Here is a 25351-nt window from a genome sequence, read left to right as displayed (position 1 = left end):
GCAAGGGCAAGATTCTGGAGGATGCGGCGACCTGTGTAAAAATGTATCTTGGTGTTGAGAGCATCTTTGAGCCGTATCGCTTTTGTCTTTATCAAAAAACGCAGTCTGTGTTTTCTGAAGTGTCTGTTGGCTGTCTGGGCATGCGATACCCGTGCCTGACACCTTGACATCCACAAAGGCCTGCGGCTGGGAGATTTGGAAGTTCTGTTGGTTGGGGGCTGAGCGGGCCCTGTCTCGGGAGGGAGGAGCGGAGGAGGGAGGAGGTGGGCAGACCAGCAGGTGAACTGCAGCTGAGCAGGGCCTGGGCGCCACTGGTGACTTCTGACTCCACAGGTGAGTGTTGCTGCTGTTGTTTTAAGTGGCATTCATCCTACCCGTCTTCTTATACATGTATTGATCCTGGCCAACACAGACATGACAGGAGACCGGACGGCAAGAAATATGTCAGGGCTCACGGTGGAAAAGAACGTGCATGGAGATGGCAGACGCCCGAGTGCGTCCTGTGAATCTGGAGGTGCTTTCCACACACCAGCTGGGTGACCTGGGCAAATGAGCTGCCTTCTCTGTGCCTCAGTTTCCCCATCTTTCAAAGAAGGATAATAAGAATAGTGAACACACAGTATTGCAGGGGATTAAATAGATTAATTATGAAAGGAGTTTAGCATAGTGCCTGGAATATGCAATAAATGTTAGCAATCAATATATATTTTTTCCACCTGGATGAGTGATGTTCTGCGCATTTACTTCAATCAAGATATCATGGCTGCTCTCGGAGGACTGAGTAGTCACTAACAAATCCATTTTCCTTATCGCAATCTGTATAGCTCAGTGAGCTTTCTGCTCTCTGCTCCAAGCCAAGAACAGAGAGCTTTGCCTCCCAGACTGAAATGATACATCCGCAGGCACAGGGCTCTGCAGACTCCTCTCAATCCAGGGGGGTTGCATGTTAGTTAAAGGGTGTCTCTTCCAGCCCCTGGAGATTCCAGGAACTAACAGCCTGCTCTGCTCTGGTGACAACGGTGACGTGCTGTGCTTTTCTGTCTGCTCAGCAGGGGCTTTGCTTCCTGTGAGGAAACACTCCTGATGCACACTCTTTACTCTGCCACAATTTCCCTTAAACCAGGTCCCTGGAGGCACAGGACCTAGGGCCAGAGAGCATGGCCAGAGTGGCATGGTGCAGGTCAGTTACCCTTGATGGGCCTCACACGTCAAGGTTTCCAGGAGAGTGGGTGACACCTCCGGAGAGCACGTCTCTTCTCAGGGATCCCGCGCCGCACCCTGTTGGAGTGGGCTCAGCTTCAGCCTGCACTGCTAAAACCGTGGTGCGCGTTGAATCAGGGAGAGGGGAAAGGTCAGAGGCAGAACTTGCTGAGTCCTATTTGTGGATTAGTTCTTTAATCCAATTTCTTTTTCCTAAACAATTGTATAGAAACCTGCCAGCAACAATTTAACAAAAGCAGGGCTCCCTGGTTGGAGCAGAAGTGGCCCCTTCAGGAGCCCCTAAAACACCCACCTGAAATCCTAGGATTTCTCTGAACCCAACTTGAAAACTCCCGCTCTCATCTGGGAATCATCCTTACCTTCTACGTCGGTACCTGGCTTCCAGGCCTCTGTGCCCTGCACAGGGAACAGGGTGCAGGGGAGAAGGGACCACGTAGGTCAGAACAAGGCAGGTTTCATTCTGAATGATCCCTGCAGACCTCTGGGCTCAAATGCACTGTGTGAACTCGCTTGTCTGCACTCCCCCATGTCTGACTCCCAGAGCTACCTGAGGCCTGAGTGGGTACGTTGAACAGCTTGGTGGGTTAACGCAGACTATCTCTGGGCCCACTCTGGTTACAAGTCTCCTCCTCCCTCCCACGTCACTCAGGGGACAAGAGGACAGAGGGATGAATGGGAAGCGCTGGGCCTTAGAAAGTGAACAGGAGAGGAGCCGGGGGCAGGACCCACTGAGGATACCTGGGTTTGTTTTGCCAGGGGAACCTACAAATCCCAAAAGGCCTCATCTGTAGACTTTTGCTTGTAGTCCACAGCCACCCAATTTTCTATTATTATTATCTTAACACCACATTGGCCCTATTTTTAAAATCTGCTGCACTTGGGCAATTTTGTCTGACGTCAGCTAGCTGCCGGCAACGCTGCTTGAAAACAAGAATAACCAAATCTTCTAAGGAGTAATGCTGAACCTGCTTCAAACGCAATAAATCACAAAAACCATTGTTTACGATAAGTGGTATCTGATTGCTGTTAGAACCTGTGTTTATTGCTTTTGTGCGTTATGGTCTCTTGTAATTTGGACAGCCAGAAATTGTATTCCTTTATGCAGCGCGTAGGAAGGGTTGGTAAGGAGGGAGACATGTGTAATTATGCTGCCAGGGAGTGGGGCTGGGGAGTTGCCTGTTTCTCGTATGGGGAGCGGCACACCAGGCTCTCCGTGTTCCTTGTTCCTGGAACCCTCCTGGCACCTTCCGAGACCTGGGCAGGGGAGGACAAACAGGAGGCAGACTTGGAGCCACCGTGCTCCATCAGAGAGCCCTTAAATGGCCTCAGGGAGCCAAGTGCGGGTTGGGCAGGCAGCCATGAGCCCAGCTGGGCTGATGGTTTTCCCTAGAAATTGCCTTGGACGCCCCTGCAAGTGTCTTCCCTCATTCTAGCCCACTGGGCTTCATGGGTACGGGCTGACAGCAGAGGTGCAAGGACAGCTGATGGAGGGATTCTTTGGCACCTCTGTTGCAAAACTTGAGAAGAAACTATTTGACCATGCAGCCTGGGTCTCAGCAGAGCGTCAGGTAGTCAACTGAGGACGTCGTCTCTTGGTTTCTTTGAGGTGCTGTTGCCAAGAGGGGTAACGACTGGGCATGGGGCTCTGTCATTCTCATAACTCAGAACCTCTGGCCTCTGAGAAGAGGATCTGGTGTCTTTGACATCGGCCCTGCTCCATCTGTCCTGGCTACTTTGCTTCAGGGCTCCCCCGACTTGGAATGCTCACTCGTGTCGATTTTACCTGGGCAAGACCTGCCGATCCTTCAAGTTCCTGCACTACCATCAAAGACGGCCCCTGAATTCCCTCCTCTAATATTCTCAATCTCCACAGAATTTCTCCACCAGCTCCTGCCCCACCGACGCCCCCAATCCCGCAAGCTCAAAACTCGAGTCCCTGCAACTCATGGTTCATCCTGGACAGGCCTCTTTCCCTGACCCCAGCACTAACTCAGCACACAGAGGCCCTCAGAACTATTTATTGAATGAATGAACTCGAGAGTCACTCAACTGTCAGCACTTCACCTTCTGCATATTTCTCCAAGTCATCCCTCTTCCCTGTTCCTACCATCCTGGCCCCTGGGAAGGTCCTTATTGATTCTCAGTAGGCCCTTTCTGAACTGCCCATCAACATCCGCCACCATCCTCACACTCTAGGAGCTGGTGTCTGGGGCCATGTCTTGGTCTCTCCCTGCCCCCCACCTCTTCCACTCACCTCTGCCTGTTTTGCTTTATTTGCCCAAGTCCCTCCCCATTCCTGAGCACACCACTACTACCTGTTTTTAATCACAAAAGATGTGTTCTACACACACACACCCCCACACACACATCCTTACCCCTTCTTTACCTGGCTTTCCCTCTTTGGACTTGACTTAGTCCCCATCAGCCTCCAAAAGCCGATTCTAACTGTGCCTACAGGCCTTGCAGGGGCTGGGGGAGTGTCTCTCCTCCCACAACTCCTGTGTTTCTCTGTAATAACTCCTCTGTTTCCTCCTAAAGGCAGGAATACTGCATAGTCTGTCTTAATAGCCCCAGCACCCAGCACAATGCCTGGCCTGTAGATCGTCCATGAATGAGGCTCCAAATGGAACTGACACTAATACTCAAATAGCACAAGAGGATCAGAGAGTTTATTTCAGCACCAAATCGCACGCAATTGTGTGTTGGCTTAAAGCAAGTTCAAAGATGGCTCCCCAATGGACGTGCACTATAGGGGACACGCCGTCCATCAGTGCCTCCCCAGCCATCCTGTCTCCCCAAGGACCTGAGTCCTCACTCAGAACAAAGTCTCAGCCTGAGGGGTTGCAGCCTTCCACGGTGTCTGAGCCCGGAGCACTCACTCCTCAGTGGCGGCTCCCGGCGCGAGCACAGGAGGAGCCCGGATGACATGCTGACGGGTAGTTACCCCACAAAGCCTGGGACTGGCGAGTCTGCTTTATTAAGGAGATGAATGGGTCATTCGTGATTCCAAAGCTACGGGTTCTAGTCTGATCACCCAGATCCTAGCATTAATTAGACACTGAGCTGGATGGCAGCATCCCCCATGTCCCTTAGTGCTTAGGAGGGTTGTCTGAGACTCCTGGCCTGCAACCTGAGTGTGACCTTGGATCCCCCTCTCCAGCCCTCCCAGGGCTCCACTTTCAGGAGACCCTCACTTCTGGTCCAAGAGCACCTACTGGGCGGCTGATCTGCCCCACGGGGCCCACTGAACTACTGCGCAGGGCCAAGTGTCAGGATTTCCACATCTATTTTAACAAGCCTCTCTCTCTCCCTCTCTATCTTCTCTCTCTCTCTCTCTCTCTCTCTCTCTCTCTCACACACACACACACACACACACACAGGTCAAGCTCACCGTCAACACCTACAAACAGGTGCTTCCTACCCAAACTGCAGAACCTCAGGGGACAATGAACACAATTTGGGTTTTTGTGCCACGGCTCAGCAAGCTAGATTATGACTGTGTTGGCTGCCATGGTCTGGCTGGGCGCCCCACGATTGGGGGCAGCTTTGTCTGTGCAGGAAAGTACCTTCTCAGACAGCCAACTGCATGGCAGACTTTTGGGAATTCACGCTGCTTATGAACAAGGGCCTGGGATGTGGACCCTCAGGTGGGTTGGCCAATCAGCAGGTCCTCTAGGGCTCTGGTTTAGGCCCAGGCTAGGCCTTGGGAGGCTGAGGAGGGTCTAGTGGACATGCCCCGGCTCCCCAAGCCCTCCCGGTCTGGTAAGGGGTGGGGCAGGGTAGAGGGCCCCTGTGCAGACGAGACCAGGTTTTGTGTTCAGCGTCCACTCAAGAGGATCGAAGGCCAGTAGACAGCTGACTCGAGGGAACGAGAAGCAGCACGGGCTTTGTTGGGCTAGTGACCAGCATACCAGGAGCAGAAGCCTGGCTGCCAAGGTGTGGCACAGAAACTACGGGGCTGGCTTCTGTCAGCTGCTTCACAGCACGGAGGCCACAAAGCCCAGAGAGAAGGCTCGTGCAGAAAACGTGTGCTTCTCAGGCCACTGTTGAGTTGAACGGCAGAGTCGGATCCTTGCTCAGTCGCTCTCCTCTAGCCCGGGGGCCTCCCATCTGCTGACTTCTTTTTTCTTGAAACTTAGACACATAGCAATTTGACAGAAAAAAAATGTAAATGAACCTAGTTCATATGAAATTAGAAATCATCAGTCTTTCCAAAATCTCTTTCCTTCTCTTCAGCAGAGCAGATACAGGACTGTCATGGGTTTTCTACTTTTCTCCTAAGGGAATTCCATGTCTGAGTCTCTGTGCGTCATCAGAGCCCATACCAGGTGTCCAGCTGACCACCAAGGGGCCCTGGTTCCTAGGCCTGAGTGGACACACCAGCTCCCCACTCCCTCCATTGGAAGAGCACATCAGTGCTACATCTTCTTCCTCTGGAGAGACTTTGGCTTTCCAGGTGCTGAGCCCTAGGAGGAGACTGAGATGCGAGAGTGAGGGGAGTGGTTTTGATTAGGCTTCTGTCAGCAACTACGTGGATAGTTTATTTTTTACCTTATCTCAGTTTTCTCATCTATAAAATGGAGACAATAGGAATTTGTATTTTGCAGGGTTATTGTGGGAATTAAATGAGATAATGTGTGGCTCATAATAAATGATCAATAAAGGGTAGCTTAGAAGTAGGAATTACAAATACTATTTTAACTATTACTCTTGAAGAGCAGGTGCCATGTGTCTCTTTACCAGCACACCCATGACTTTGAGGCGCATCCATTTAGCTTGTGTAAGCTCTGGCCTCAAGTCAAAATCCTCAGCCCCGCTGTGAGGATCCAGAATGGAGGAACTACGAGAGATGCCTCTAACCCTTTTCTCACATGACCTTGACCTTGAGTTGTACAACATTCTCAGGGGCTTTTCCTATGACCCGTTTTTATTTTTCGTACTTGGAGTAAGGCATAAAAGCTGAGCCCACCTGGCAGACTGGGACCAGATAGAGCACAGTGGCCCTCTGGGGCAGGCCAGCATCTGGGCCAAAGAAATTAGGTGGCACAGCTGTGAGAGGCGGAAACCCCACTGCTACATCGGAGGCCCCAACGCTCAGGCCTGACTGCCTGTCGGCTGAGCCCAGCACTCCGACTCTGGCCCGTGTTTCTGCCACTTCCTTAGCCCCGAAAGACAACCCAGAAATCCTGCCAAGATAGGTCCAGGCCCTGCCATCTCTCTAGGGAGCCTCTGTGTGTCCTCTGTCCTGATGTGGGCTTTCTCTCCGCCCAGTCCCCAGCACTGTCTCTCCTGGGGTGCATCCTGGCACCCTCTGGCCTGCACCAAGGCCTGGGACACTTCTCGGCCATCCACGAAGCTCTGTCTGTGCTCAGCGCTCGTCCTCATTGGACCCAGCAGACAGCTGCCCACCCAACATGTCCATGGTCCTGGGTCACAGCCATACTCTGCCCTCCATAGTAAGTCCTATCTCCTGTCCCCATATCATAAATCAGGTGGCCATCCCCCAAGAAAGTGGCTCTGGATGCCCTGACCAGGCATCAAATGCAGCCAGTGTTCTGTGTCCTTCTGAGCTCTTGGAGAAACACTTTCTTTGCAGTAGTGACTTGCCCCAGGCAGTCCCCAGGCCAGATAAAGGGCCTGGTCCGTGGGCCTTGGGAAGGCTACTGCTACATGTGGAGACCGTGCTCGCCTTTGGGATCCTGCACAGACAGACTGTGGCCTGAGGTGCACCTTCCAGGCTCAGCACTGTTCTAGGGCTCCCTGGAGCCTATACCCAGAGGCGGCGGCAGGAGCTGCGGTCACTAAACAGGCCTGGACCTCCCTGGGGATACTGACCCTGACCGCCTGACCTGTTCCTCCTCTGCCCTCAGGCCAGTGCCCACCCACTTGCTGGGCCCCTGCCCAGGACACTTTTGCAGCTAGCTCCAGCTCCCCCTTGCCAGCCTTGGAGACCCCTCCAGGGCCCTGGCCACAGCTCCCACCCCATCACATCCACTCCTCCTGAGCATTCTCACCTGCTAGCTTAGCCCCAGAATGCCGCTGTCTCTAGTACCCCGCTGGCCAGTGCACCATGGTCTCCAGGCAACTGCTGCCACCCCTCCTAGCCCAGGCCTGTCCACAACAGAACCTGACCCTAGTCCAGAACGGGGTGACACTCCAAGTGGGGACTTTCAGCAGGGGGGGGTGTCAGCATAAATCCCTTTGGGGTGTCATCCACCTATGAGGGAAGCCAGGTAAGCAGTTGCAGGCAGAGCAGGGTGAAGCTCAAGACCTCTCAGCCTCGTTGCATGTAGTCAGGGACCAGCTCCGGGGTGGTAAGGCCCTTGCTAAACAAACTGTAGCCCAGGCAAGGCTAGAAGTGGGGTGCTGGTGGGATGTATGCTGAGTCGTTTTGTCAGGTTTGACATCGGTAGTTTTGCAGGATCTGGAGCAAGTACCCAAGCTTCCCAGGACCTCAGTTGCCTGACCTGGGCAAGGGAAGGCTGCAGGGAAAGGAGCTGAGGGGGCCCTTCCATCTGGCTTTCTGAATTCTGACTACTGAAAGCAAAAGCAAGGCTCTCAGAGCAGGGTGCAAGGAAAGAGGAAGAACAAAACTCGCAGCCATTTGCTTGTGCCAGAATCCAGGAGCAGACTCCTAGAATTCCCCACCCCTGGCCAGAAGCCAAGGTCAGGCCACTGCCTGATACATCTCCTTGTGCCTGAGACCATCAGAACCCACAGGGAAGGGTGGGTGCTGGTGATGAATCACACAAGCCTTTTCATCCCGTGCACTACTTACACACCCCATACTTCAGGAGGGGAGGGGACTACTCCTGTTTCATAGCATATTCAAGTTTAAGGTCACTTTTTCATACGTTTCTTCTTAGTACGACACAAATCCTCATTATGGATACTTCTGTGTTTTAGCAAAAGGACCCACAGTCACAGTGCTGCGATCCTCAAATAAAGTTCAATCCATTTTCATCTCTCTTTCCTTCCGAATATTATTGCCGGAAATGTTACATTATCATAAACCAGAGTTCAGGATGCGTGTAGGGTTTCAACAATTGTCACTTTTCTCTGTTTACAAATTCTGATTGCTGCCCACATTTTACAAAGGCAGAGTATTTCCATATTTGTAGATAGTTTTTCTTTGGCTATCCCTAGCTCAGACACAGCCCTGATGGTTAGGATGTCCTGTGTGATGCTGTCCCATTTCTGCCTGGTATGTAGGGCAAAGAGCCTGGGTGAGATGTTTGTAGGGAGTGAGGTGAGATGGGACTGCTGCAGGGGGGCTCCCCCAGGGGACTCTCCCTTTGACAAGCCTGAAGGACCCCGGGAGCAGGCTCTGGGCCCAAACCCTGATGGCTAGCCTTACCTGCACATGGAAGGACAGATTGCTCCCACACAGACGTTCATGCATTGGAAATCTTCAGGTAGTTTTTCTTTTCTATTATCCATGTCACACACCTCTGGTAGAATGGATGCCCCTTCCCAAAAGGATCTGAGAGTCCAGTGTGCTGGAGTGTGCTGAAGCCACAGGTGTGGCCTGCCCTTAGGCCCATCTGCTGGCATCAGGGCCAGCTGGGTAGGCGTGAGCTCCAGGGCTACTCAGGCCAGGCTGCTCTCTTGCACCCTACCTGGAGAAAGAACCCAGCTTTGGAGCAGACAATTCTGTGTCTGAATAGCACTTATGAACTATGTCAGCTTGGAAGAGGGTCTTTACTCCTGTGCAAGATCTATCCTCTGCAAATGGAGTTTATAATAGCGGCAGCCAAGCCAGGAGGGCAAAGCTAGATCAAACACACCAAGCCCCTCCCCGTGCTTGGCACCTGGGAAATATTTGTTGAGATGGTGGGCTGTGCCTGCCTGCATTCCTCACCTTCACAGTTGCTTCCTTTGGCTTCTCCTCTAGGTCTTCCTCTCTTTGGCTTTTAATCCCATCAAACCCTAACCTTCTTTTCTTTCAACTGTTGGATAAATCTGTCTGGAGGGAGCCACTTACTCTCGCCCTTCTCCCAAGGCATGTTGGATGAAGGGTGCATCCTCCGCTCAGCCCAGGCACTAAACACCTTCTAGGCATCCTTCCCATAGCTAAGAGGAGGAATCACTTGTTTCCCCATTTCTTGGAAGGGATCAGACCCGAAAAGTTTAAGCAGATTGTTTGAGGACATGCAGATGATAAATATCAGAGCCAAGATAAAAGGCACAGTTGGGTTCCAAAGCCTGTGCGTTAAACTGACCTGAGCCCTGAGGGTGGTGTTTGTTCTGCAGCTACAGGTCAGTGCTCTGGTCTCATAGAGCTAGTTAGGCCATTGGCCCCTGAACAAAATGACCAAAGCTCCTGGTTCTGGCTGAGGTTATGCACCTGCTTTTCAGTCTTTCTGCCTCCCCTCATTCTCATCCACTAAACTTTCCTGAAACAACAGCACCTCTCCACACACACACACACACACACACACACACACACACACACACACCCGACATGCTTGTTAGAATTGTGTGCAAAGGAGCTCTCATAGGCCATGAAATAGACTGCTGGGGCTCCTCTGTGAACACTGAGCTTCTGCACTGTGATGTCCTCAGGTTTGCTCTAAGGCTTTGTTGGATGGCTACTTGAATTTTGGTTATATTTTGGAATAAAGGAAGGATGGTTGTTTGGGGGGTTTTTGTTGCCCTTTCTTTCTTTCTTTCTTTCTTTCTTTCTTTTCTTTTCTTTTTTTTCCAGCACTGGGGGTCAAACCCAGGGCCTATGCGAGTTAGGCCAGCACTCTACCACTAACTACACCCTTGGCCCCAGGATGTCTATTCTTATTTCTGGGAAGATTTGAGGAAAAACTTTTACCTATTCTGAAGTCTAATCAGAAAAAAAAAAATGTCCAAGTGGGGCAGGAAGGTGGGGTTCTCTTCCCACCGAGTGGGCTGGTAGCACCGAAGGCACCCAAGGTCTTGAAGGACCAGATTAGAAACTCAGGATCCAGCCCCTGGGGAGGGAAGCCACACCCTGGGTCCAGACATCTAGTTCTTATTCCTAAGTCCAGCGGCAACATGCTTCAGATGAAGTAAAGTCATCTACCATCTTGAAGCCAAATCTGCCATCACGTGGTTCCATCTACCATCGGATGGACATGCAGCATTCTCCCCAGCCACCCACAGAGGTGACAAGTGCCCTTGTGAACATGTGGACTTTTGTGGACTCAACTTCGCCATGCTGACTGCAGGCCCCAAGGGTCTGTCCACATGAGCAAGTGTTGCAGCTGGATCTGGAGGGCTGGGTCAGAACCCTAGCATCTGGGGGGAGGGGCACAGCTTCCGGAACCGCAGGAGGTAGGAAGGCAGAGGCATTGTAACTTCCACTGGGTCCTTTTCCAGCACCAGTTTACACTTTATTCAGCAAATTTCCAGATCCCAACACATGCCCCCTGGGTGCCAGTCAGTGGTAACTCAGGGCATGTGGGCTGGGGCAGAGGGGAGAACAATAACGGAGCTCAGGTATGTGCCCCAGAGAGTTTCCCAACCTCCTAGGATCCAGCCTCCATTCTAAAGCGAAGGACATAAATGCTAAACTAGGGGGTTCTTGTCGGTGCTGATAAGGAAAACCAGAGAATGCTGGAGTCTCGTGAAGAAAACCCTAAGATTGTAGGCTTATCGCTGCTGTAGCATAATACGGGAAGTGTGTTAATTCTAACCTCCGTGGGTTCCCCCTGAATCCCTTTCAGCTGAGGCTGGCGGGGTGAGCTGCCATCCTGTGGAGACTGGAGCTTGGACTGACTGGTTTGGATTTCTTCCCTTACCTGGGCTTCACATATCCAATCTCCAATTTGAGGGGGGACACAGCTTTGTCCCTTTCTCCTGTCCAGCTGCCTTCTCAGTTATTCGGTCCACCAAACAATGGCCAAAAGCCTACTGTGTGCAGAGTACAGTCGTAGGAGCTATGAAACGTCCGAGTCCAGCCAAGTTCATCTCTGCAGAGCCAATACGCCAAGGAGAGCATAGTGATTTATAGGCCAAGCCTGCCAGCCGACCTTGTCCCCAGCAAAGTCTCATTTCAACAGGCTTGTCTTCTAAGCGATTATTCACTGTTTGTCCTGCTCGGGCCTGGCACGCTTCTACAATTCCTTTTACCAAAGAGGAAGCAGGAAGCTTGAAGTAAGTACTTATTTATAAAGAGAAGGTCCGTGGGGCAGGCTCCTGCCTCTTTGGGGGGCTTGCCTGGACACCTCGGTGTGGCTCTGTAACAAGAATGGATTTGTTACAAGATTGACTTTTCTGAAGCTCCTCCCCATCCGGGGCTTTTTTTTTTTTTATCCCCAACCACCCCTGTGAGGCAGATGAGAGAAGGCCAAGCTCAGGGGGAGGTGGCATGTTGGGTCTGTGCTGGAAAGTGTCAGAGTCCGCCCTACCCCAAGTGCCCAGCTCTCATCTGCATCTCTTTCCACTACACCAAACCCAGAGCTGGAGGGAGGGCAGAAGAGATGGCAGGGGCGCGGTCCCCACGGGGCCTTCCTCCCTGACTCCGAGTGCTGAAGAAGGCTCCGGAGGCATGAGGCCCGGAGATGCTGTGCCGACCTGCCCTGGACTCCAGAGGTGCCGAGGGGAGAAGCAGCTGCAAGTCACGGTGACGGATGTTCGCAGCTCACGGGTGGGTGACTGTGTGGGCCCTGGTGCCAGGGTGGCCACATGGCTGGCAGGAGGGAGCAGGGCGTCACATTTCAGCAACATGATCTCGGCCCGGTCCCAGGAGGAATGTGTGCACAGGTGTTTGTGGTCTTCAGTTCAGAGAGGGGCTGGGGACAGTGGAAGGACCAGGCGGCAGGGGGGACCTCCCTGTCTCCGTGGGTTCTCTTCACTGCCTTCGCCAGCCCTTTGGGGACAAGCAGTGCTGTGTGTTCTTTCCAAGTCTCCAATAAGAAAGCCGGGTTTAAAAGTCCCAAAGTTGCTGAAGGACTTCACAGGGAGAGGAGGGCATTTGGTATAAAAATGTTGTGGAAAACAAAAGCCTTGCACTTCTCTTCTCAGCAGAATGGGAGTCTTGCTCTAAGTGGGAAGGGAGGCCACTGACATTTGCTGGAGATCTTACTTGAAAGTAGGTTTTCTTCCTGTAACTGTTTATCCAAACTCTCTTAGACTTTGGTTCTCAGCTGGATGTCTGAGTGATCTCCAGAATTTGATGACATTCTGGCTCATAAGAATACATACTGTTGCTTTTGATTAATGTGATTTATTTTTTAACGATTTCTCTGAGCCAGTTGAGCAACCCAGGTAAGCCATGGTGCTGGTGCCGGGAAGGGAGGCCAAAGGCATGACTTCAAGGTGCTGGGAGCTAAGTATTCCTGCCTAGACACGTAGGAGGGAGGAAAAAAACAAAAAACAAAAAGAAACAAAGACGACCCGGCTCTGAGGATACGGGTTAGGGCCGGGTCTGTGCCTGGAAGAGAAGAACTTTCCCTTTGTTCCGTGGCCCACTGCTTGTCCCGAAGCTGCATGGTCGGGAGGGCAAAGGCGACTTTTGGGGCTTGGCCCAGAGGATCTGTTTCCTCTTTCCTTGTTTTCTGCTCCACCACGTGGCTACAGACCATGACATTTCTGTTCAATGCTGTCAGAGCCTTGGTCTGAGAAGAATGTCTGTGTACTCGGGTCCCTTGGCCAAGAAGGAGCTGTGCCCAGGGCCCTCTGGCATCTGCTCATGCCCCAACTCCTTTCCTCTCCCACATGACCAGCAGCCAATGGACAGTTCCTCCCGGCCAGGCTTGAGACAGAGCTGAGGGGATATCGATGCACAGCCAGGACCTGGACCCTGTCTGGGTCTTGCATGTCCAGCTGAGGCAGGGCATTGGCTTTGTCTAGGAAGGGTAAGGTATGGAACCAGGACTTGCCTCCCTTCTCTGAAACTTAGTGGGCCATGAGCCCCAGCCCCTGACCTACCCAAAGAGATCCTGCAGAGCCAGCCACCGACCGGCCAGCTATTTTTAGAAAGCTATCAGGTGCACAGGATGCCCAGTTGCCTTTTCCACCTGTTGGGCTCAGTACAGTGATCAGTGTCTCAGCCCCAAGTCTGACTGCAGCCCGGGGCCAGCACAAAGCTCCCTCCCAGTGCAACTTTGCCATGGTTCTGGTCTGGCCTGACCATGGCAAGTGACGCCTCCATGATCCTTGGGCCCTCGGCCATTTTGTCCTGAGAAGCACAGGTATTGGACACTAAAGCTTGCCCTCCTCTGCTTCCTTGAGAGGCAGGGAAAGGCCTGTAGGAAAGACAAGTCAGGAAGAATCTTGAATTGTGAGCTCATCATGAGGAGTCTAGAAAGTTCTGGAGTCATCCTTCTACCAGGAAGGTGCACAGAGTGTGCAATGAGTCTGGGGCATGCCCATGTGCACTTAGTAGTGCATCACCCACAGATGCAGGGTGGCCAGGACATGCCCAGGAGAAGTCACAGAGGAGGAGGAGCAGAGAGCAGCCTTGAGGGACACACAGGTGCGGCCAGGGACTGCCGAGGGCAGCAGAGGGGCTTCGAGATTTTCACTCAGCTGGAAACAGGGACAATCCACACTGTACCCAGGAACCTAGAAAGACATGAGGCTGGTGCAGAGGGCTCTGCAGGGACACGGGAGGTAAGCCCGGAGGGTGCCAGGTAGCACTAGGTGTGAAAAACCACGAGTGTCAGGGGAGGTGTCTGATGATCAGAGCAGAGACAGAAGAGCGTGGTGATCTGATGGCCAGTCACCCTGCTCTCTGCCCAGCAGAACATCGTGGGGTCCCCCCGATCATAGAGCAGCAGCAACAACAGGTTTACAGCAGCATCTTCATCCCCCAGTTCACAAGTGAACTGCTCAGGTGAGATGAGCGGGGGCTGGAACTGGCCTGGCCCAGCATCGGGAGCCTGTTGTTAATGTCTCTTTCCAGTCCCGCGTTTGGTGGCATCGTGAAAATGGTTGCAGTGGGAGGATCTCTACAGCCGAGTCTGGCGAGCACTGCTCATCAGGGTCTGGGTGTTTTTGATTCCGTCTCCTCGGGCCCAGCCACCAAGCCAGGCGTGAAACACTTACCAGCACAGCTCTGGGTACTGGGGAGTCCCTGAAGGGTTTTATGCTGAGGTCTACACTAGTCAGATGAGCAGTGACCACGCACACGGTGCCTTTGCGGACACGTGTGATGCCTTCTTCCCTGTGGAGGAGCCTGGGGACTGGGAGCGGGGATGGGGCCTTGGACCTTCGTTGGCCTGTTCTGAAACCACTCTCCTTTGGACTCCCAGGCCTTGGACGCTCCTCACCCAGAGCAAACTTGCTTCCTTCCTGCCTTCTGCTTCATCGCCTGAGTAGACTTGGCGCCAGCCACACAGAACTTCTTTCAGCTCCTTAAATAGGACCCATTTCTCCTCTCTTCCAGGGTTGGCTCACGCTTATGCCTCCCATGGAACCAGAGGAGTCCCCCGAGCACAGCCCTGGAGGTGGCCCTTGGTTCATCAAGTAGTGGCTGAGGGCAGGCGCTGGGGTGCCACCCGGTCCTGTGCACGCATGTGTCGGCAACTCCGTGGCCTGCTAGCAGGACAGAGAGTCTGTGGCCTAGAGAGCATCTGAGTGGCTCTCAGAGGCTGCTGAGACAAAAGCTGCTTAGTCCCGACCGGTGAGAGCGGCAGAATAGCCCACAGCAACCTTGTAAAACAAGTAGCCCTCCCATTGTAGAGAGGAGGAAACTGAGGGCCCCGTTGGTGAACTCACATCCCAAGGTTCCTCAGAGCCCAGGCCTTGAGCCTGAGCCCCAGGACCATAAATCCCAAGCCGGCTCTGAGGACCTCAGCGGTTGATACAGAGTGAACTCAGACACCAAGAGCGGAGCAGGCCCCTCTGGGAGAAAGGGGTGCCAGGCCTCTGTGCCGCTGGCCCACTTGACTCCAGAAACTTGTCCGCACACCCCGTCACTACTGTCTCTCCAGGACTGGCTTCTCAAAAATGGACATTAACCGTGGCCATGAATACAATGCTGCCTTTGTTGCTCTTTTGGAAAAAGAAAAAGGCTGGCTTCTTGGAGCTGTTGTACTTTATTTTTCTGTAAAGAGGAAATTAATTTTAGTCTTTCTTTTTGGTTTAAAATGTTGTTCTTTGCTTTTCCGCCCTACAATTTAAAAGGAAACATTTGTCTGTTGAGAAAAGAAATGATAATTATAGACTAAAAATTGTTTCTATTCTGATTTGAAAAAGTGACAAAAAAAAATTTTTTTTCCATTGCACAGATGGGGCCCTGCTGACAGAGGGTGTTTAACAATGAGGCCCCGGGCTAGTTGGGGGCTCAGAATGGCACTGGAGGTGTCTTTGGGCTTGAGTGTCACGGGGGTAAAGTGCTGTTTCCAAGGCTGGTCTTCATTTCCAGAACTGGTTAGTGACTCACTGCATGAGATTGGGACACACCGGGCCCTCCTGAGCTTCACCTGTGGGAGACAGAGGGGGCCTCTGAGTGTCATGGCCCGTGTCAAGTGAGCTGTTTGGAAGACGAGGCCAGGGGCTCCCTTGTGTGGCCTCTGAGTTCAGAGAGTCACCTGGCTTTATTTCCTTAGCTGACAGTTTTACCTTTCAGCCTCACAAAATTACAATTGCTCCAAGTCCTTCGATCAATAAAGCAGGAAACTGATTAGACTGTGAAATTAAACTAATAATGCCATGCTATTAACCCTCAATCAATGGGGAATGAGCTTGAAGTGAAGGCTATTTCCTAAACCGTATTACCCCTGGATACATGTATTTACTTTCTGGAAGAAATCCTAGGGGCACACATCCCCAGACCATCCTTTTCTGCAAAAGTAGTGTGATTTGCAGTGCTGTCGTTGGCCACTGAGAAAGGGCTGTCTGCAAGTGTGGTGTGGTGACCAGAATATTCAGGGAGAGCTGAGTCTGAAGGCTGGCTGAGGCAGGGCAGGTACTTGAGCCTTGGAGTGACTGAGTGGACCCCAAAGTGTCTGATGTGGACGTGATTCCCATGGGCCTCTAACCCGTGCCTGCCTGTTGTCTCTAAGAACTTTTCTTTGGAGTTAATACCTAGTGTCTTAGTTCGTTTTGTGCTGATGTAACAAAACCCCACAAACTAGTTGTTTGGTAAACAATAGAAATTTAATTCTTATGATTCCAGAGACTGAAAAGTCAAATGCCGAGGTGCTGGCACTTGCCATATCATCCCATGGCAGAAAGCACGGGAGCAAAGAGAGAGGGGAGGGAGCGAAACCTATCTTTTTCCAGGAGCTCGCTCACTCAGTGACTTCCTTGTCTCACGATGACATTAATCCATTTGAAAGGGTGGAGCCCTTGTAACCTCAACACCTTCCAATACATCCCTTCCTCCCACCACTGTTGGGAGATAAATACCTAACATGAATTTTGGATCCCCTGTGGCTGGATCAGGGACCCAAGTACATAGAACTAGGGTGGAGAGCTCCTTTTAGTCTCAAATGGCTTTAGGGTTCATGCTACCACTGTGGACACCACCATGTGGTTTTTCAGAATCCCTGTATGTTTGACCCATGAGAAAGGGGTCAGTCTGCTCATTTTCCTCCCCTTCTCGTCCCTCCAACGTTATCGCCCCCAAGCATAGGCTCAGGATGAGCATACTTGAGAGCAAGGGCAGATGTTGGGGCTGTTTTCTTGTATATCTTGATCATCGTCAGGGCCCAGTTTCAGGAACAGTGTCGTTATAATCTAGAGACACACAGTGTCTAGCTTGGACTAGCACCACCTGGGAGCCTGATTCTGGGGTCATGGAGTCTGGGCCAGGCCTCCCATTCCTAAACTGACCTCTGGGCCTGTCCATCAGGACAGCCTCCTGAGGCCGCCTGGGTAGCCAGCATTTGCAGACTGGGCTCTGGTCACAGTATAAGGAAGGCTCATTTGTCACATCCCAGGCACTGCATCTCAGGTGTGTCCAAGTCCTGAGAGGCCACTGCCTCTCTCTTACCGAAGTGGTGAGCATGGGTTAAGCTGGGCCTCAAATAACTCTCAGGACCAGTTCACCGCAGAGCATAGACCTGGCCCTTTTCCATGTGCTCCTGACTGCGTAACCCCAACCCTGCAGAGCACTGAGGGCTGTGACTGTTTCCCCATTTAAGGGATGAACAAATCAAGGCTGGGTGATCAAGGACCTCAGGTGGTCACACAGCTAAGACGCTGAACCAGCTCCGGAACCCTGGTGCAGAGCTCTTTGGCCGCCAGGGCTCTCTCCAGGGAGTTGTCTAGGAATTAGCATAGGCTTGTCCTCCTCTGCCTTTGCCACTGAGACGGAGGAACTAGCATGTCCTGCCGTGGACCCTCCCCAGGCTCTGCCTCCCACCCAGCCTGTCAGTTCCATCGCAGTGGAATGTTGCCAAAGATCAGACCCCCTCTCTAAAAGTGGTGATGGTATTTAATAACTAATTACTCTAATGATCCTGCAGAAATGCTGGAGACCTGTTTTAGGAGAGATGTCAATTAGAGCCATCTGCACGGTGAATAAAGGAGCCCTACCCCAGCTGTACTGTTGAAACATGTTAGCGTTTTCCTACCAGCGGCCATATGGTACTTAACGAAAGTGAATTGTTCACACTGCACAGCCCGCGCCTCCTGATGAATACTAGCATTTTGTTTTGGAAAATAGTTCCTCCATCGTGTGGAATATTTTTCAATGCAGTAAGCAGCAAGTTGGAAGCCAGTGAGCCCTAGAATACAAAAAGACTCCCATCACCTTAAGAAGCCCTTCCCTCGGCCCTGCCCAGCCCCGCCCTGCCCACTCAGCAGCCCACCTGGGCCCAGTTCTTAGCATCTGTTTCTGAATCTGCTCTGGGAGCCAGGGCCACCTCTGCTTTTCTGGCAGGAAGTTAGAAGTCAGAGGTCTGAAGCTATGCAGACAGGGCACTGAGCTCTGTCTGGAAAGGCACAGGCATGGGCAAAAGTCCCCCAAGAGTTTAGTACAAAGTGTTTCACTGGGTGTGTGGCTTCTAAGAAGGGGGGATTTTCTATCTGGGGTCTGTTCATTTGAACAAGTGTAATGTACAGATTGCCTCCAGGATGCTCAGTGAGGTGCAGAAAGAGCTGGGACTGTCTCAGGACCAGGTAGAAGCCTGGCTGAAAGCCTTTCTGCTCCTTGTTACCAGTACAGACAAACCTCGTATAAGTTGTGACCCAATGCCATGGACACATGGGAGCCAGACCTCTGGGGCCAAAGCCCAGCCACTAGGGGCTCTGTGAACTAAAAACGTGTGTGCTGAGCTTTTTGCCCTGGATATTGCACAAGCAGACAAACTCAGGCCTGTCTGATCCTGAGGCTCAACACTGCCGTCCCTCATCAGGACAAAAGCCAGCCATGGTGTTCTGCCAGCTGGTGCCAGGCAAGGGACCCTTCAACACTGGGGCTCTATGGCTCTAGTGAGCTGAAGGCCCTGCCATCAAAGCCACCAGGAAAGAGCTGCTTTATCGCAGCCTGCTCTGGGACCAGTAAGATTTCACTAGCCAGCAATAACTGTTCCGGAACTTTCCCTAGAACTGAGGACGCTCATTAAAGCTTAATAGAAAGGCAAGATTGACTGCAGTTGGCTATAGGGACGATCTGGTACAAGTCCTGACACCTGAGACGTTCTTCACAAAGCTGAGGTCCCATAAATCTCACTTATTTCCAATTTGGCAGCAACTGATCCCAAGTTACAATAATGATCCTAAGTTCAGCCGAACACGTCCTTAAAGGAAATCCTTCTGGGAAAAAATAGCAGAAATGAGCTCACGGCCGTCCCTCATCCCCGGGCTGTGCTGTTCACCTTCACTTTTCTGCAGGGGCATTTCCCCATGTCCCATAACAGACGTGGACCTGACAGAACCAAGTCATGGTGACTCCCTGGTAGCACCCCAAAAAGGGACCTCAGCAAGGTGACAAAACAGGCCAGAAGCTGTGCCATTTGGTAAGCCAGGTAGTTACCTGAAGGGTTAACCTTTCCTTTCGAGTAGGGTGGGGGCGATCAGGGGCCAGTGTGGCATGTGCCTCCTGGTCTGAACACGAGTGCTGTGCTCAGACGCTGAATTTGATCAATTGCATTATAAAATTTAAAAACAAATTTAAAACCCTATTAGCTCCCTGTAACGGCCTCCGCCTGCAGAACCCAGAGAGCAGCAGCTCCCTGGCAGGCAGGCAGAGTAACTCGGGTTGCGGTGTGCTTGGCTCACAGCGGAACGGAGTCTGGGGAGCCTGCGCGGCGTGTGGCGGGCCCACACACCCTCTGTGTCACAAGCTGCTTCCTGCGCCCTGGGCGAGACCCAGGCCATTGCCAGCGGGTGTTGGAGGGATCACATCACCAGGGTTAGCCTCGGTCTCGTTCCAATGTTCAAATCTCGATTTCATTTTCTTTCAAGGCTGAATGAGACTCTCCTTTCAAGAATGAACCACAGTAGTGACAAGACCGTGGGATCATCTTAATTTGGAACTGAGGCCTGGGGGCAGGGAAGCCCAACAAGTCTAGAGGTTCTGTGGGTGGCCCGAGAGGCAGAAGGAGGCGTGTGCCCAGTGTCAGCCACCCCACCCCTGCTCAGCGAGGAGGCTCAGGGCTGGGAGGCTGTTTTCGTAGGCCTTTGCAAATGGAGGAGCCCTGGGAGGGAAAGAGGAGCTTTGGCCTGGTTCCAGGTGCCAACTGCAGAGAGCTGAACTTTTGCTGAGAAGGGAGGCAGCCCCCGCAGCTGCGTGTGCACGTGGGCAGAGGCGGGACCCAGCTGGCAGTAAGAAGGTCCCGGGAGCAAGGGAGGGCCCCTCTCTGTCTCTGCAGCTCAGAGACCCCTGAGCCCAGGAAGCGAGGTGCTGCATGGCAGGTCTTCTGGCAGCTCAGGAGGTTTTCTGCCAACCAGCGGCCAGTCCTTCCCAGGCACAGAGTGGTTTGGAGATACTTGGGCAGAAGACAAACACCCGCCGCAGGCATGGCTGTCCAAAGGCAGCAGAGAAACCGTGTGTGTACGTGAGTGTGTGTAGGGTGAGTGTGTAAGAGGGCACATGGGTGTGGGTGCAGTTGTACACACATGTGTACAATACTGTCCCTTCTGCTGTGGCTGCCCACTGGCCATTCCAGCGTCTGTGGGGTGATGTGGACCCTTGGATCCAGGGGTATCCATCTTTCAGAGAGCTCCTTTCAAGAGAGTAGGAAAATGAAAACTCACTTAAAAAGTGGGCTGGGGTTCTCCCCACTTTGGGGAGCCAGTCAGCAGGTTCTGGGCCAGGTTCCCCGCCCAGCAGGACACGTGGCCTTTGGTGTCAGAGAATATGTGAGCTTCTCCCAGGAGTTAGGCGGCAGGCCAGGGAGTCCAGAGCATGGGCACAGCTTCTGTGTCCCTCTTGGGTACCTGTGCCCTGGCCAGCAGGTAGTAGCCAGAGAGACCTGGGTGCTCCCAGTAGGGAGGTGCGTTTGGGCCTGGTTGGGTAAAGGCAAAGGAGACAACGTGTGTGATAGTCTGAGGACTGCCCTGTCTCAAGAGGCCAGCTGTATAAATAAGAATTGAGGGCATTTACAGAAATGGAAAGAACAGAATTTCCTTATGATCACCCGCTGTCCACACTCATGGGCAGTCAGGATACTAATTACAAACCAACTCTGCTTTCAACCTTTGTGAACCTAGTTTAGGCTATTTTATATAAATAAGACTGCTTTTAGGAGGGAAAAAAAAACAATTTTCCTAATTAACTTTATTTTAAATACATGAGATTTTCCTAGGGCATTAAAGGAAAGAGAAATCTGTGTGTACACAAGGCAGCATTTTCACAGGTCTTTTTGTGTGTGTAATACTGCTCCTGCTATTTTAATTAAAATTTGAACAAACTGAGAAAGCACCCGTCACTGAAAGACCTCAGTTTTTGGAATGCCACCAGGGTAGCCGTAAGACCCTTCCACCTCCCCACTGGACAGCACCTAATTCTTCCGTTTTAGCGCACTTCTCCCCCCAGCACGGTACACAGGACAACGTGGAGTGGGACTTGGCAACCATCCAGACCTCGGGCTTTGTGAACCTGGGATGTCACTGGCCACACTGTGCTAGTAGGACTTCTCTGTAGGGTCCACCTCATCAGCATCCCCTGTGGATTCAACAAAGCCGTGTACCCACAACATCTAGCCCAATGCCTGATACTTGATAGGCATTCGAGAAATCATTGTTCTTATTCCTGGTGTCTTTCTTGACACCCCATGTCTCCCCAGTCTTCTGTCGAAATCTTGTGCGTGCTTTTTAAATGGCCAGCTGGAAACCCCATCTCCAAGACACCTTGTTTATCAGCCTCAGCCAGAGCACGGGTTTCTTTGAGGCATCCCAAGATGCTAACTTGTGTTCCAGCCTGGAGGTCGTTCTCCCTTCTATTCTGCTCAGAATGTCCCCTGCCGCACAGAACCTCTTACCTTTAGGAACCACTTCCTAAAGGCATTTCCCAGCCCCATGCGTGGCCCAGAAAGAGAGTTTGAGCCCAACTTGTAGAGTAAATGTGTTTTGAGTTACTGAGCGAAGCTGAGGTCACCTCATCTGCTTTGGGATCCAGGGCTTCAAGCCTTCCCTTGCCAGGCTACTGTGGGTGGCTAATCAGTTGCAGAAGTAGAAATTAAAAAGTGTCTTTTGTGGCCAACTTGGAGATGAAGGCATCTTGGATTTCACAGCTTTGAACCACCAACAGGTTTCTTCAGCCCTTCAGCCCTTGGGAGCTGCAGCGCATCAGCCAGCTATAAGAGAGGCTATGGAAATGCAGTCTGGCACAAAGGAACCTTCTGGAAACAGTCTGTATCTTTCTTAATTGGGGTGGTGGGTACATATGTTTGTTAGAACTCATCAACTATGCTCCAGATCTGAACAGTCACCTTATACAGATTATACCTCCATAAAATTAATTATTTAAAAAGAAAAAGAAAAAAAAAGTGCAGTCTAAGCAGATAAACTGGGCACCGGGGCCTGTTCTGGTCTTCCTGTGGTCTTGCCTCTTTAGTGGGAGGCTAAAGCCAGCGTGTCCTGTCCTTTCCTGGACAGCCCCTGTAATCCCTTCGGTCCTGAGCTGGGCCTAGTGCATAAGGTACCTCCCCGTCTTCCCCTGAGACCCCGCCCTGGCCTGCCGCTGAAGACGTCAGAGTCAAGCCTGGAGGGGTTGAAGTGGGGTCTCCTCCCACCAGAGGGGCTGAGCTTTAAATCAGTGTGAAACTCAAAGCCACTCTGAGATTGGTGCACCCATCCGAGAAGCCAATAGGGAGAAAGAGCCGGTTTTCCATCAGTATAGGAATGGATGGATAAACACATGTGGCACAGAGACACCTAGGAATATCATCCCGCCTCAGCAAGGAAGGATAAATATTCACGGATAAACATCATAACAAAGATGACCCTTGTGACGTTAGGCTAAAGTGACATAAGCAGGAAAAACGTTGTCTGATCTCCCTGACATGGGGCACGTGGAAAAATCAAATTCATGGAGATGGGAGCAGAGTGGCGGTGGCCAGGGCCTGGGGAGGGAGGGTACAGTCTACTAAGCGAGGACATTCAGCTCCAGAAGATGCAAAGTCTCCAGAAATGGGTAACAGTGATGGTTGCCCGGTATGGAGAACTGTGCCCGGGAATGAGTGCCCCTGACATGAACGTTTAACATGGCTAGGACGGTGACATTCCCCATATATATATTCCACCCCAGTGAAAATCCACGTCTTGAGCCTGCCTTCCAGCCCCCTGTAAAATTTGACATCATGTGCCCTGTCGGGCCAAGGATTTCGTTTCTGATCCTTAAGACAAAGGTTTAGAAAAGAGGCTGTCTCCGAGTGACGCCCCTTTCAGTGACAAGTGTCCTTCCTGAATGCCCAGGGTCCTTTTGTCGAGACAAAGGCACAGTCACTCCACTGGTTAATGTGATTTCCTCTTGTTGGCTCTCGGGCGGCGGCTGGCCTCCACCTGACGACCGAGGGGTGAATCTTACTTTATCGCTCCGGCGACTCCCAGCATCATAATTGGGGTGACCCTGTCCTCGAGACCCAAGGGGCTGCGAGCTGCAGAAATCAGAGCACATTCTATGGATGGCAGCCTGGCTGTCAGGGTGGGTTGGCTCTTGGCCTGTAATTCAGAGTGACACGCGGGCACTTGTCACAGCAGGGAGCCGGGTACCCGTGCTGTCAGAGCCATGCTGGGCCCCGTTGAGCACAGGGTGGAGGGTTAAAAGAGGCTGCTCTGCCACCTTCACGTGGGGCCCATGTTTGTTGTGTTCTCTGAATGAGTGACCTTGCCCCTCACTGCCCCTCACCGGGGTAGTGCTTTGCACGGAGGAAGGCAGGCCCTGGGGGCAACAGGCTGAAGGGGGCTGGGTGGCCTTTGTGTTGGCAAAACAAAACCTGATTTTTGAGTCCCAATATCACTCCATCAAGGTTTACGGCATTCAGGCCTTTAGGAGAACAAAGAGGACCTGTCTAAAATGCCTGCGCCCGTGTTCTGGAAAGGACTGCACACTGTTTACCCCAAGGCTGGTGTCAATCAATACATGCCACACACGGTACGGAAAGACAGTGACGTTCTCAGACAGATCTCTTGTTTCTCCTCTTACCTAATGAAATTGTGAAAAAGAGTGCACACACACACACACACACACACACACACACACACACACACACACACACACCCGCACCACCCCACACACCACCCTTCTCCCTGCTCTGGGGAAAGGACGGCTGGTTCCTTCTGTCTCTGTTTTCCACAGAGACTTGTTCAGACGGTGCTCCTGTCCCACACCAGTCCACCTCTGGTGTCACCTTCCTGCGATCTGGCCTCAATCTCTGCTTCTGTCTTTGTTCTGAGCTTCCTCTTAGAGCTGTAGGTGGCTCTCAGGTTCAGCTGGTGACTGCTGCTGCCACCACTCCCATGAGCAAACGCTGCAGCCTCCTGGAGGCTCTGGCCTTCCCCACGGTACCGCCACACAATCATGCCACTGTGGAGAAGGAAAAGGCGTTTACAGGCCTTTGGGAAGGACAAGGGACTTCTTTTTTGTTTTCCTTGAAAAGCTGGGGGTTGAACCCAGAGCTTGGCACACCCTAGGCAAACACTCCACCACTGAGCCCCAGCCCTTTATTTTATTCTGGGATGGGTCTTGCCAAAGTTCCCAGGCTGCTCTTGAATTTTGGATCCCCCTGCCTCCACCTCCCAAGTGGCTGGGGTTTCAGGCAGGAGCCAGTGTCATTCCTTGATGGGGTTTGTGCTGTAAGTTCCCGCAGTGGGCAGAACCAGGCACTGGACCACAGAACAGGACAACTTGTTCTGTGGAACACACTCAGACGTCTCCAGCAGACCCAGAGCAGGCGTCCCGTTGAGCCACTCGCGGCCAGCAGCGTGGCAGCTGCATTAGCCTCAGAATGCAGAGACACAGCCATATGATACACCAGGAGTCAGCTGTGGGCCAAATTTGGAGCACAGAACTGTGGGGCTGAAGGAAGCAGGAGGTCTCGGTTGAGCATTTGGGAAGCGTTGCTTCATAGGCTCTTGGCTGAGGTTTGGGGCATTTGGAGTTTGGCTGCTTGCAAGAAGCTACAATTCTGATACCCTCTGGGCATGTGACACTGGGGCAAACAGAGGCTAGAGAGGAGAAATGACACCTCCAAATTCACACCACCAGTCGTGACAGAACAAGGCTAAAACCCAGGTTTCTTCCAACACCTGGCCCAGGAGTCTTTCCCCCACCCCCTTTTTTTTTGGCTCGGGGGGGGGGGGCCACCGGGGATTAAACTTGGGGTCACTCAAACACTGAGCCACACCCCCAGCTCTATTTTGTATTTTACTTAGAGACAGGGTCTCACTGAGTTGCTTAGCACCTTGCCGTTGCTGAGACTGGCTTTGAACTGTCGATCCTCCTGCTTCCAGCATCCTGAGCCGCTGGGATTACAGGCGTGCACCACCATGCCCGGCCCAGGAGTCTTTTGGCCGTCCTGAAACAGAATGGTAGAGTGGGGAAGGCAGCACGGCCCCGCGGACTCTGCATTTCTAACCACCTCTCAAGAGCTGCTGCGGCGTCAGCTGCTGGGCCTGGGACCACACTTTGAGAAAGATGCAAGCCGTCGGCTTCATCTGCAAGGAGGCCAGTGACCTTGGTGCAAAGCTGGATTCCTGATTCCACTTGGTCCACTGCTGTTCTGTGTATCTTTACCTAGATATCTAAAAGCAGTTGACC

General features: G+C 52.3%; 1 protein-coding gene across 5 annotated transcripts in view; it reads left to right on the top strand.

The window, feature by feature from the left end:
• Klhl29 (kelch like family member 29) overlaps positions 1-25351 on the top strand; it is a 279732-nt gene that overhangs the window by 108023 nt on the left and 146358 nt on the right. For 2 of the 5 annotated variants that reach the window (XM_078029610.1, XM_078029608.1), the window contains exon 1: positions 11365-11842. The exons of 1 other annotated variant lie outside the window; for it this stretch is intronic. In XM_078029610.1, coding sequence (XP_077885736.1) covers positions 11564-11842 — 279 coding nt within the window. In that variant the 5' untranslated portion in view covers positions 11365-11563. 2 more of the 5 variants (XM_078029609.1, XM_078029611.1) reach the window with 2 other exon arrangements.

This window comes from Ictidomys tridecemlineatus, chromosome 12 (assembly GCF_052094955.1).
Source record: "Ictidomys tridecemlineatus isolate mIctTri1 chromosome 12, mIctTri1.hap1, whole genome shotgun sequence".
Lineage (NCBI taxonomy): Eukaryota > Metazoa > Chordata > Mammalia > Rodentia > Sciuridae > Ictidomys > Ictidomys tridecemlineatus.
Note: the sequence above shows the minus strand (reverse complement) of the source record. Positions and strands in the feature narration are given on the sequence as shown.